This window comes from Temnothorax americanus, unplaced genomic scaffold (assembly GCF_048541705.1).
Source record: "Temnothorax americanus isolate GAGA-0224 unplaced genomic scaffold, ASM4854170v1 Scaffold112, whole genome shotgun sequence".
Classification (NCBI taxonomy): domain Eukaryota; kingdom Metazoa; phylum Arthropoda; class Insecta; order Hymenoptera; family Formicidae; genus Temnothorax; species Temnothorax americanus.
In genome coordinates this window covers 44324-57197 of record NW_027509245.1, presented here as the reverse complement: position 1 = coordinate 57197, position 12874 = coordinate 44324, and the positions used below count along the sequence as shown (strand labels likewise).

At 37.9% G+C, this 12874-nt stretch overlaps 2 protein-coding genes and 1 long non-coding RNA gene across 13 annotated transcripts in view; 2 read left to right on the top strand and 1 right to left on the bottom strand.

Annotated features, from left to right (window-relative positions):
- Positions 1 to 12874, top strand: part of LOC143908712 (dorsal-ventral patterning tolloid-like protein 1) — a 297226-nt gene that overhangs the window by 252304 nt on the left and 32048 nt on the right. The gene's annotated exons all lie outside the window — the stretch shown is intronic.
- LOC143908721 (uncharacterized) overlaps positions 1 to 12874 on the bottom strand; it is a 60650-nt gene that overhangs the window by 30970 nt on the left and 16806 nt on the right. The window lies entirely within an intron of this gene.
- On the top strand, positions 4772 to 12861 carry LOC143908717 (uncharacterized). 3 transcript variants are annotated; one of them, XM_077426482.1, is made up of 3 exons: positions 4814 to 4955; positions 5035 to 5649; positions 6018 to 12861. In XM_077426482.1, exon 2 carries the CDS (start codon positions 5060 to 5062, stop codon positions 5645 to 5647), a length of 588 nt encoding a protein of 195 aa, XP_077282608.1. In that variant the 5' UTR covers positions 4814 to 4955; positions 5035 to 5059; the 3' UTR covers positions 5648 to 5649; positions 6018 to 12861. The 3 variants fall into 3 exon arrangements, with proteins under 3 accessions (XP_077282606.1, XP_077282607.1, XP_077282608.1); XM_077426480.1 differs by having other exon boundaries at positions 4772 to 5649; XM_077426481.1 differs by having other exon boundaries at positions 4772 to 5649; positions 6012 to 12861.

The following is a 12874-nucleotide window of genomic DNA, read 5'->3' as shown; positions in this document are numbered from 1 at the left end:
ATAGCGTCAATAATAATGCATACCAACAAAAGGATAGGATCATTTATTTATTTCAACAGAACATAAAAAAAATCAATAAAGAATCCGCGAAATTCTTGTCACCCGCACGAAAATTATTGTAGCGTTAGCGCAAGCCCTTTACGTGCCTTTCGGCGATCTTTCGGCGGCCCCACGTTGGGCGCCAAATTTTGTCACGACTTTTTCACTCCCGGACCGCTCCGGGACGTGTGTCGGATCAAAAGGAGTAAGGAAAGCGGGATGACGGGCCTCTCCGACGATTCCCTCGCACCTCCGGCACTTCGCGAAACGAATTTACCGTTGGGCGCCAGACGCGTCAACGCGCGTCCGCGAAATCGCGACAGAAAACCAACACGAGACGCAAAGCAAGACGTGCGGATGTGCGAGGAATCGGCTAGCTCGACCTAAGGGCTGGGGCGGGGGTGATGAAGGGCGGCGCGATCTTCGGCGGGGTAACACGCCATAAATAAGGCCACGACTCAAGCAATTAACAAATCAAAATAACATTTATTCGGTCGGTCAGACAAATCATATCATCAGTCGCGCGAGCGCCAGAAATGAAACAAAGAGATTAGTAATAGCGCGGACACCAGAATAAACGAAGTACGGCGTTATCGTATAATAAACGCGCAGAAGGCGCTGAGAGATACAGTATGACAAAACTTACAAGTAATATGGAACATCAACCGTAAACGCAGAATAATCACGGAAATAGAGAGTAAGATCTCGCAGGAAAGGTCGCGAACGGGCGATACCTCCCGCTCGGAGCGCGTGAACGCAACGCCGGGAGTCGCTCGAGAATTCTGTCGCCAATTATCTTAAGTCTAACGCAATTATGAATCGTGGCGTAAGCCACGTCCCCACGCAATGAGAATCGAACGCAACACAATAACGCGAGATCAATTTCGGCGCGATCGCAAGGAGACGCGAAATACTATAACAAACGCGAAAATACGGACTTAATCTAACGCGAGGAATGACCCAAGGTAACGCCAGTCATTTGGGCAAAGGCAATACTGTCCTCAGTAATTTCCGAACGCGAAAATGAGACGCCGAGGCAATCGGCGTAGCGCGAAATACCGGAATAAACGCGAAGAACATGTGCGGGATTACCGCGAGCAATAATAACACGCGATCACACGGCCGATTAACGCGAATGGTGTGCCGACGCATGCGAAACTCCGCAAGAGCGATGCTTGGTAATTTGATACGCCGGGAATACGGAAGGCGCGAGGCACAACCACGAGCGCGGACATTGTGCGAAACGGACGCGCAGTAACAGATTTTGCCACGAATCTATCGCGATCTCCAGAGGCTCGCAATCGCGTCTTTACTTCAATTCCGCGGCCACGATACCATCCCGAGGCCCTTCGCTCTCGCTGTCGATCGCCATTCGGTACGCGGTCTCAAGGGACCGCACGCGTCGCGATATTACAACGTTATCCCGGACGAGAGCGTGCCCCGGAGGGCGGCGTTGTGGCGTTACATTTCGCGATTAATTACTGCGGGCAACCTCACCGGTGTGATGTCTCCTCGTAGGGCTCCTTGCCGTCACCTCGTACGGAGGATCGCCGCAGCGCAACAGATTTTCCCGACTCGGGGCGGCTATTGCGTAGCTTTTAAAGAAAACGTTCGCACTCGCCGACGGACGACCAGAGAGTGTCTCGCTATATTCGCTCGATAACGGAATCGATGCGGCACCCCCTTCCGTAGGGGCGTGCCAACCAATCGAGAGCGAGCGTGCAAGCTCGCGCGATATTCTCACGCAGGATCGTCGTAAGGTGGATCCTTCGGGGGCGCGCAACGGTCCCTCGGCGGCGTAGCGACTTCTACAATTTGTCCCTGGGCAGCGGACTGGACTTTGTTCTAGCCGGTGCGCCTCTGGTTTGGCCTCGGGGCGGTGATCAGTCACCCCGCGGGCCGGTACTTCGTGGAGGCAGATTGCTGAGGCCGGGTTTTCCCCAGGCGCCTGGGGCCCCGCTATCGGCGGCCTTGTCCATCGCTGTCTCATTCGCCGCACGCCTGCCGCGTTGCTCTCGCCGCCCGGGATCCATGTAGCTTCCGCTTTCGCCACCCCTCCTCGGTCCTTGGTCCTCCCGGAACCCTCTCGGTCTCGGTACTCCCTCGAAGATTCGCCGTGGTGTGGGTGAGGCGCCGTACGCATTACAATTACACATGAAAATAAGAGAATAATCAAAACGCGGAAATGATATCGATTTTTGGCCTCTGGAGATCTCGTCGTCGCCTCTCTGGCTCGTCCCTGGGCGCAAATTTCCGCGCCTTGTGACGGCGGCGGGGCGCTGCCACGAAGCGGCAGGCCGCAACGTCACAATATATACATATAATTTTTCCAACGAACTGCGCGCCGATTATTTGTCGGACTTAAAACACAGTAATTGTTAGAATTAAAAACCCTTCCCTCCCCGGAATTAAATCGACTCAATTTAATTATCTAAAAACTGTAAAGAAATTTATTGCAAAAAATATTACCTCAGCCAGGGTTCGAACCTGGACCTCCCTCATTCCGTGTAGGGCGTCGTACCAATTCGACCACCGAGGCATGTGGTAATATTTATCGCAATAACCGGTTAATAATAGTTTGAAACGTCTTTCTCAGGTGACGTGAATAAATAATAATAAGAGAAATAGGATCGTAACGATATACAAACAATTAGAATCAAAAGCCATGCGATCCAAGCTTAGGTCTTTGAAAGCCTTATATTAGTTTCTGTATACATATATGTCGTTGGAAAAATTATATGTATATATATAGACATATATGTATACAGAAACTAATATAAGGCTTTCAAAGACCTAAGCTTGGATCGCATGGCTTTTGATTCTAATTGTTTGTATATCGTTACGATCCTATTTTTTTTATTATTATTTATTTATATTAGTTTATATTAGTTTATATTAGTAGAAATATGATTATATAAGAAATAGAAAATATAATCTTAAACAATATTATATGGCTATATATATATATATATATATATATATATGACAGTATATAATTATACATGGCTATAAGCATATATAATTATATACTCGGGAAAGAATACTTCTTATTTGTTCATATTAGTAAATATATAATTATATTTGGTCATATAAGAAATGGAAATATAATCTTGAACAATATTATATATATGGCTAAACTTTTTTAAGTATAACTTTATATAGTCTAGTATATGGTTTTATATACTAGTATATTATCATGTGTGATCATGTAAAAGTATATTTATAAGGTTAAAGATAATCATATATGAATAAATACTCTATAACGGATTTATCCATATTTGTATAACTGTTATAAATATTCTTCTAGTATATTATTTTACTTGACAATATCAAATTAATATGAAATATATTATTTCTAGTTTCAGTTTACACAATTGAGTTTTAAGTCTGACAAAGTCCATATTGGCACGTAATGCCAATTTAAAAAACTGAAACATGTATTTAATAATAATTGATATTGTGAAATACATATATGTCTTTATTTCAGCATGTGCCAAGAAAGGCGTTTTTTTTTCAGTAAAAAACGCACCCAAAAAACCTTTACAAGTTACAGCATTTAAGATAAACCAATGTTCCCAAAATAAAAATCTTTACAAATAACAGCTTTCAAATTAAACCAAAGTTCCCCAAATATCCTGGCCATTGTGCGACCTCACATTTCAAATGGCGTTTTGAAGGGACGTACCCAACCCTGTACATTTCTCTCATCCTATACCGTCCTGGCCCATGGCCTTATACATTCTCGTACCCTTCCTCCCCTTCTTGTTCTTTATATCTTTCCGCCGCTGCATCCTTTCCTTCCATTGCTCCCTTTTGTCTTCTTCCTTTCATTTGGCGATTTCAATACAAAGCTCTCTTTAATCGCTTTGACCCTTTAGATCCTCTTCCATATGCCTCCTTCCTCCTTCCATTTCACCTCCTCCCCGTCTATCCATAGCCTTCTATTTGTTACGATTACTGATCTTCCTTTCATCCTTACTTCCTTCGCTTTTACCACCAGCCTATGCCTATAAGTTGCTCGCCGCTCCATCTTCGCTCTCTCTTTCGCTGCGTTCCTTCTCCTCTTCCATTTTCCTATCACCTCTTCTTTCCGTTGTCCTCTCTTGCGTGTTTCTTCTTTTTTCTTTACCCCATCCTTTACTGTCAAATTTCCTTGATTCTTCGCTTCTTCCTTCCTCCTCGCTTGAGGCGTGCCACTCGCCGCTCGTCCGGATATTGTGAAATATTATTAAGCATCATCAATATTATTAAAATACTTAATTTTTTTAAAATTGACATATTAATTTTTATTAAATATTTTCGTAAACAGTGAAATTACCAGTAATATATAATTCGTAAAAAAAACTGTTATATAATATATATTATAGTTTTTATAAGCAAATATATTAATTGTATTATTTTGCAAACATACGTTATAATTTAAACTGAAAATAATATAATCGTATATGGGGACTTGGTTGGCAGATGTGACAGAGTGTGCATGCGTGTGCTGTATGTCGAGAATATTAAGTGCGGTTTGTCGTAAAGAGGAATGGAAACTTGGCAGTGGTGTGTTCTTTGAGTAGCGGAGAGTGTGTGTGTCGCGTGATAGGGTTAGAAATGGGCAGAGTGGAGGCACCACGCGTGGAGAGACGGAATTTGCGGCGAAAAAGAGAGCAGGTTAGGTTTTAGAGCGAGAGAGCGAGAGAGAGAGAGAGAAAGAGAGAGAGAGAGAGAGAGAGAGAGAGAGAGAGAGAGAGAGAGAGAGAGAGAGAGAGAGAGAGAGTTGTACATCGGCGACGGAGACACTAAAACTTTCCGTGCTCTCCTTGAATGTGATCCCTATAGTGACCTCACTATTCAAAAGAAAGAATGCATAGGTCATGTGCAGAAGCGGATGGGTACACGACTGCGCGATGTCAAGAAAAAAAATAAAGGTATCGGAGGCAAAGGTGCAGGGAAGTTGACCGACAAATTAATTAAAGATCTCACTTTATATTATGGACTTGCCATCAGAAGACACCCTGATTCGGCCGAGGAAATGAAAAAGGCTGTGTGGGCAACTTTCCATCATAAATGTTCCACGGATGACGAACCTAAACATGATAACTGCCCGCCAGGAGAAAACAGTTGGTGCAAGTGGCGTGTCGCAGAAGCTACGGGTCGACTCGCTGATTTCCACCACGAACCTGCCCTTCAAGAATCGGTTCAAAAAGCCATTCGACCAGTGTATGAGGCTCTTTCCAGTAACGATTTGCTACAAAGATGCACCGGTGGAAACACTCAAAATGATAATGAGGGTTTTAACGCTTGCATATGGAAACTGGCCCCTAAACACCTTCATTGCGGCGTAGAAACAATAAGAATAGCGACATATATAGCTGCGGGTATTTTTAATGAAGGCTATTCATCTATTTTAAAAACTATGAATACGTTAGGAATCATCGTCGGGCCCAACAGCAAAAACTTCGCCGTGAAGACTGACGAAAAGCGCATCGCGGCAGCGGATAAAAACATGTCGGAGTTCGTAAAAAAGGCCAGGATAGAAAAAATCAACATGCAAATACAGCAGAACAATTTCTTTGAGGAAGAAGAAGGGACTCTATATGGTGCTGGAATGGCTGATTAGATGTAAGTTGTCAAAAACAAACATTAAATACGATTTTTTACTACGTAAAACTTTAAACGCGTTTTTCTCGAAACAGCATTTTTCGGCGCGCGGGGCGCTCTACAGCTTTAACGGATGAACCGATTTCAATGAATGACGACGCAAAAGAAAGGAAATTTAATTTAGGGGGCCTTCAGGAAGCGTTTTTTTTTTAAAATTGATTGCAAATAATTTTTTTCGAACGTTGAAGCAAAAGAAAAACAGGGAAAAAAGAGGTTTTTTTTTCAAACGGCCACCATTTTGTTATAAGGGGGTTTTTTAAAAATCGGAAAATCATAAGGCCCCCCAAATTTAATCTATTTAAAAAATTTTTTTGGTTTTTTAGTTTCAGATCAACTGGCAAGGCTGTGGAATGCCCCGCGCACATAGAACCACGCCGTGTGTGGCTTCGTGGACTGAGAGCTGGAACCGCCATTTTTAATTATTTTCTTCTGAAAAATTTTTTAATTAATCTCTATTTATGTACGAATTAAAGCCCCGAAAAGTTTTTTCCATATGTATTTATTTTATATAAAAAAAAAATTCCTGAAATTGAGGCATTTTTTGGGCCTCTGAGGTGTAACCTCCCCTTAAGTAGGTGTGGAGTACAAGAGGCGGATCTGGAACAATGGAGAGAACGGGGAAGGTGTGTGGCAGAAGAGCTAAATAGTAAAGATAGAAGGCGACAAAGGGAAGAGCAAGAGATACTAATTGAGGGGGCCAGATACAATAAACGATACAGGAGGATCAAGGTGGCTGGGCTCCATGAATACTTGAGGAGGAAAGGGAAGAGTAGTCATAAAAGGAGGGCGAGGGCTAGATGCGGGAATGAGGAGTTAGGAAACAGGTACTGGTTGCAAGAGGAGGAAAGGAATTGTAACATATGTGGCAGGAAAGAGGGTACTCTGGAATCTGGAACACCTGATGGAACGGTGCGTATGGAAAAGTACTAGCAGAGTAGTGTTGGATGATATAATAGGCGAGAAGGAGACAGAAGGAGGTTACAGATGGCTTAAGGAGTGGGAGGATAAAAGGAAAGAGGAAAGTAAGAACAAAAAGGTTGCTCAGAGTCAAGTAGGACAGGGGGTTAAGTTTGGTCGGAGGAGTGTAAGTGTATGTGTGAAGGGGTCCCCCGTAGGAAAGTCCAACCAAGTCCCCGCGAAGGGGTGGGAGGGTTCAGTATGTAAAGGGTCGCCTACGGCCAGGTCGGGTAGAGTAAGAGAAGCATTGTAAAGGGTTGGGTACGTCCCTACAAAACGCCATTTCTGTAATTCCTTGGAATTGGAAATAAACCATACTACTACTAATCGTATATGAAATGATATAGTCATATAAGATTATATATGATCAGATCAGAATATTGCATCTTAAAGTATCCGATAGATGGCATTCAATGTGATCTGTTTTTTGCATTTAAAACTTGACAAACAGTGTTATAAGAACGGCAACAAAAAGACACGACACTGTCTTGCGCTATTCTCGCGCGACGCTGTCTTGGAGCGACACAATTTTTGTATCAGTTATATCGTGAAGTCCACTCTTATAATACAAAGGCACGCTTAAAAAATAACATTTGAAGATATATAACAATTTTCTAAAACCTATTTAAATATATATGTCCTTATATATAATCTTATATAATCATATATGACCATATAAACTTTTATTGGGCCAAAATTCATATATGATAAGATAGTTTCTTATATCTATATATATAAGTACCGGACGTCTGTCTGTCTGTCCGTCTGTCTGTCTGTCTGTCTGACCGCAAACTACTCATTCGTTAGTGGACCGAATTTTTATCAAGGGTACATGAAATAAGGGTAGAATTTCCCGGGGAGTGCCATAAAGTGTACAGTTCTTCGTTACCGATTTTCTGGAAACCGATTTTTCTAATTTTTCTAATTTTTCGGGAAATAATCGACTGAATTTAAAAGAATTATATATGAAACAAAAGTAGAATTTTTCGAGGTGTGCTATAAAGTGTATAATTTTTTGTTACCGATTTTTTTGGAAACCGGTTACAAAATTTTTTCAATTTCTTGGGAAATAATTGAATCTTAAAGAATTACATATATGAAATAAAAGTAGAATTTCCCCGGGATTGCTATAAAGTGTACAATTTTTTGTTACCAATTTTTTTGGGAACCGGTTACACATTTTTTTCAATTTTTAAGGATTTAATTGACCAAATCTTAAAAAATTATATATGAAATAAAAATCGTGTCAAAATTTTTTTAATTTTTGGAGGATAAGTTTAATTTTTTATTAATGGATAATTTTTCATTAATGAATTGATTTTCTTGAAACCGGTTATGAACTTTTTCCAATTTTTCTAAAGAGGTTTCTGATTTGTTTAAAAAAATGTACATGATTGTTCTAATTTTCTTAAATTTTGAGATATTAGCTGAATTTTTTTAAAGATAATTTTTTGTTATTTTTTTAAAAACAATGCCCAAATTTTTTTAATTTTTCGGGGATGGCAAAGACGTATATAATCAATTTTTTGGAAACCGGTTTCAAAATTTTCTAATTTTTTAAGGATGGCTACGATGAGTTTATAAAAAAATTGCTAATAATAAAGGGGTTTCCGATTTTTGCTCCAATTTCCGTAAATTTTGAGATATCAAGCTGAATTTTTTTTTATGGATAATTTTTATTGATAATTTTTTGTTACCGATTTTTGTGGAAACCGGTTACAAAATTTTTCAAATTTTTTGGGAGTTAATTGATCGAAATTCAAAGAATTGTATATGAAATAAAGGTAGAATTTTCTGGGGTTTGTTATAAAGTGTATAATTTTTTGTTACCAATTTTTTGGGAAAACGGTTACAAAATTTTTTCAATTTTTCGGGAATCAATTGACCGAATCTTAAAGAATTACATATGAAATAGAGGTAAAATTTCCCGGGAATTGCTATAAAATGTATAATTTTTCGTTACCGATTTGTTTGGGAACTGGTTACAAAGTTTTTCCAATAATTTGGGAATTAATTGACCAAATTTTAAAGAATTATATATGAAATAGGAGTCGTGACAAAATTTTTTTAATTTTTGGAGAATGTTTAATTTTTTATTAATGGATAATTTTTCATTAAGAATTAATTTTCTTGAAACCGGTGCCAAATTTTTTTTCATTTTTTGATGATTTTGAAAAAAAAAATAAAATGGAAAAAAATGAAAGAGAGTTAATAATGGCGGGTCAACGGAGGGTGTTATGTGTTGACAATCTGGTTGGTGTTGTGCGAATGAGATTAAGAATGTCAGGAATGATGAAGAAGCGTAAAGAGCAAAAAAGTTTAACACAAAGAATTTAGGAACAGCATAAACATAGATCACAAGAATGAATGGTGCGTAGATCAAAGATGTTTAATATGAAAGACGTAGAAAAATCAGGAACGTAGAACGCAGGATGAATGGCGCGCAGATCAATGATGTTTATCGCGCAGGACGCAGGAAAATCAGAATCGTAGATCGCAAGGATGAATGGCGCGCAGAAAAAATCAGGATCGTAGATCGCAAGGATGAATGGCGCGCAGAAAAATCAGGACTGAGTTAAATCTGTAAATAACAAATCCAAATAATTTAAAAGTCTCAAAAAAGGTGTATCAATTCGTCATTCGGCGTATTCGATGTATCAACGTAATTCAGCATTATGATAAACTCAAAGCGGTGTATCAAAAACGTCATTCGAAATCTCTTTACAGTTTCGAACTATTCGTCATCAGCGGTGTATCAAAAAACATTCATTCGAAATCTCCTTACAGTCTCGAACTGTTCGTCATCACGTAAGAGGTCTGAATCTTACATCGCAGTCTCGAACTGCTCGATCACCTTTAAAGGTGTACGCAAGAACATTCGTTGTCCTTCACCATAATATAAAGCTGATCGCAAAAAGCTACGCGGTAATCACGCAACATCGTGTTGCCCGTCATGACCTCGAACGTATGAATCCGCGGTTAACTCAATCGTAGTAAAGCTTACTCTTACCTTTAAACTTCTATCTACCTTCTTACGTATAAAGACGACGAATTTGAATAATCCGCTATGACTCCATCATTCGAGCAATCCGCTATGACTCCATCGAATCTCCTCTCGAAACTCCCTTAGAAATGTCTCCGTCGAATCTCCTTTCTCCGTCGAATATCCTTTCTGTACGTCTCCGTCGAATCTCGCACTCCACTCTTTCGAACTCGCACTCTTTCGAACTCGCACTCTTTCGAACTCACACTTTTTCGACTTTATCCCTTTTATCTTTCGTTACGATATTTTCTTTTTCAAAATAGTTCGCGATATCGGAGAGAGAAGTAAGCAGACAGACAAGGAAAAAAAAAAAACAACACGAGAAATTCATCGTTGCTAAAATCGATTCTCTGAAGCCGCGTTCGTTGATCGTCACGCTTTCCTCGATCGCGCTCGCGACGTCCAAACCGACGTTAAAGCGGCGTTAATTTCGAAACAGAGGGTGTAAACGCGCGAGGCGTGAGCAAAAATAAAATTTGAAGATTTTAATATAAGGGATTACATTTTTGAAATATTTGACAATATGCTAATCTGCATCTATAATTATTTTTTAAAAAAGAATTCGAAGATGTAGGTTAGAGTTTGAGGAGAAAGAATATCAAAGGTGCTTCTAATTAATGAGTGAGTTTGAGGAGAGGGGAATAGATTTTGAGCCCGCGTGAAGCGCGGGCGAAAAATCTAGTGAGCATATAAGACATAATAAAAGATATTTTTTATTTGTTCTTATATAATTTTATATAATCATATATGATCATATATGAGTTTATCCGGCCAAATGCGGCCAAAATTCATATATAAGCATATAAAACCGCTTCTTATATGAACATCGATGAACATATAAGACATTATAAAAGGAATAATAAATTTCTTTCGCCAGTGTATAGAATAACAATTAAAGTAATTTTTAAATCGACCGTGACTGGCAATGTATAACGTCTTTTCAATATGAACATTGAAAAACTGTGAGCCAACTTGGTTTGTCAGATTCACACAGCAACTTTTTTGGATCAATCCTCGAGACATTATTAATTTTGACCATGGGTTTTGGTCAGTTGATGTAATTTCTAAATTAAATAGTTTAAATTTTTATTGCGAAAAAATATTACCCCAGCCAGGGCTCGAACCTGGAACTTCCCGTATACCGTGCGGGTGTCGTGCCAATTCGACCACCGGGGCTGTGGTAATATTTATCGCAATAATAACTATAAGATGGAGCACCGATTCTTAGGTCGACGGTGTATAATAAACAGAATAATAAATTTCTTTCGCCAGTGTATAGAATAACAATTAAAGTAATTTTTAAATCAACCGTGACTGGCAATGTATAACGTCTTTCCAATATGAACATTGATAAACAATGAGCCAACTTCGTTTGTCGTTGCTTCCTGTATGATCATATAAGACATTATAAGAGATTTTTTCCCGCGGGGAGTGAAATTACTTGTAATAATTTGTTAAAAAAACGTATACAACATATATATTATAGTTCTTATAAATAAATATATTAATCGTATTATTTTGCAAACATTTTTTATAATTTAAACTGTGATGAGATTGTAAATAATTGGAATGTATTGTGACTATAAGTAGATTTATTGATGCTGGAGTGACGGCCGAACTTCCTCAATGTTGATAATGTCAACATTTCTAATTTTGTTATTTTATATCTGTCTTTGTCTAACAAAAAAACATCTGTCCTTTGTTCGATTGCTGCGTCATCTCTCGCTACACGCAATACTACTCCGCACGCATACATACATATGAGATTTTCAAACAAATTTTTCCTTTATACTAAAGTTTCTAGGCTCATTTCTGAAAGCACAACATTGTTCTTTTTTGTAATCCCGAGTGCGCTGCATGCTTATTTTATACGTACAAAGTCTAAATTTTTATGTGCAGCAAATGTTGTCATAAAACTATAATTTTTTTTTTTAGTTTTTGATGTAAAATCGACTGCAGCGCATTCCGTTTTTGTGCGTACTTTAATTCTGTAAAAAGTTTTTTCAATTCCGTAAAGCCAATTCAAAGTTTAGTCTGTTCAAAAGAATGTCGGTAATTCTTGTCACTCCAGCATCCCCTTAACCAAAGAGAACTTATCCGGAAAAGTATATATAAATATATGTATATGATTATATATAATGTAATTATATATAAATTTTGTCTCTATATGATAATATATAATTATATATAGTCATATATAATCGCATATATGACCATATATAGTCAATATGTATTGAAAAAGAACTGTTAACTTTAATAAAAATAAAGCATTGATAAATTAAGTGTATATTTTTTCAAAAGCTATAGAATCAAAAGTGACGTAATTTATCCCATTTAAAATAAGCGGCTTCTCTATGCTTGAAAGCTCACTAGCCTGGTTTTCACGTACTCACTGGAGCGCCTTAATCTCAACAAACTAAAAATAATATAATCATATATGAACTTATATATAGTCATTAAAGAATATAAGATTATATATAATCAGATCACAATATTGCATTTCCAAGTATCCGATAAATGGCATTCGATGGGAATTGTTTTTTGTATTTAAAATTTGACGAATAGTGATATAAGAACGGTATCAAAACTCGCGCTATGGATTGGTACAACTTTTGTATCAGTTGTATCGTGGAGTCCACTCTTATAATAAAGTGACACTTAAAAAATAACACTTAAAAATAAAAATTTTCTGAAATTTATTTAAATGTATATGTCCTTATATATAAAATCTTATACAATCATATATGACCATAAGCTCTTATCAAGACAAAATTCATATATGAGTATATAAGATCGCTTTTTATATGAGCATGTAAGACATTATAAGAGATATTTTTTCTGGGTATTAAAACAAAAACATTATACGATTTATATCTTTTAAGTCTATTTATAATGATATAACTCTATTTATAATCTAGTGATATATCTATAGCGTATATATAAACAACAAAATGGTTTTTAATTACGATTTTTGCGCGTCTTCCGAATACGAAATACGCCGGTGATAAACGGTTTAAGGTGGTTCATGCAGTACTTGCAAGTCAAATAGGCAACTATTCTTATTACTGATAAATAAGTGTGATTTTTGTCCGTAAAAATCAGCATATAATTAGATTTATTATTTATGGCATCTTTAATGTTATACGACCTCTACGCAATTAAAATATTGAGACGAAAGTCACATCT

Coding starts and splice junctions, on each gene's coding strand:
- LOC143908717 (XM_077426480.1), top strand. CDS start 4,916: ATGGGTACACGACTGCGCGATGTCAAGAAAAAAAATAAAGGTATCGGA.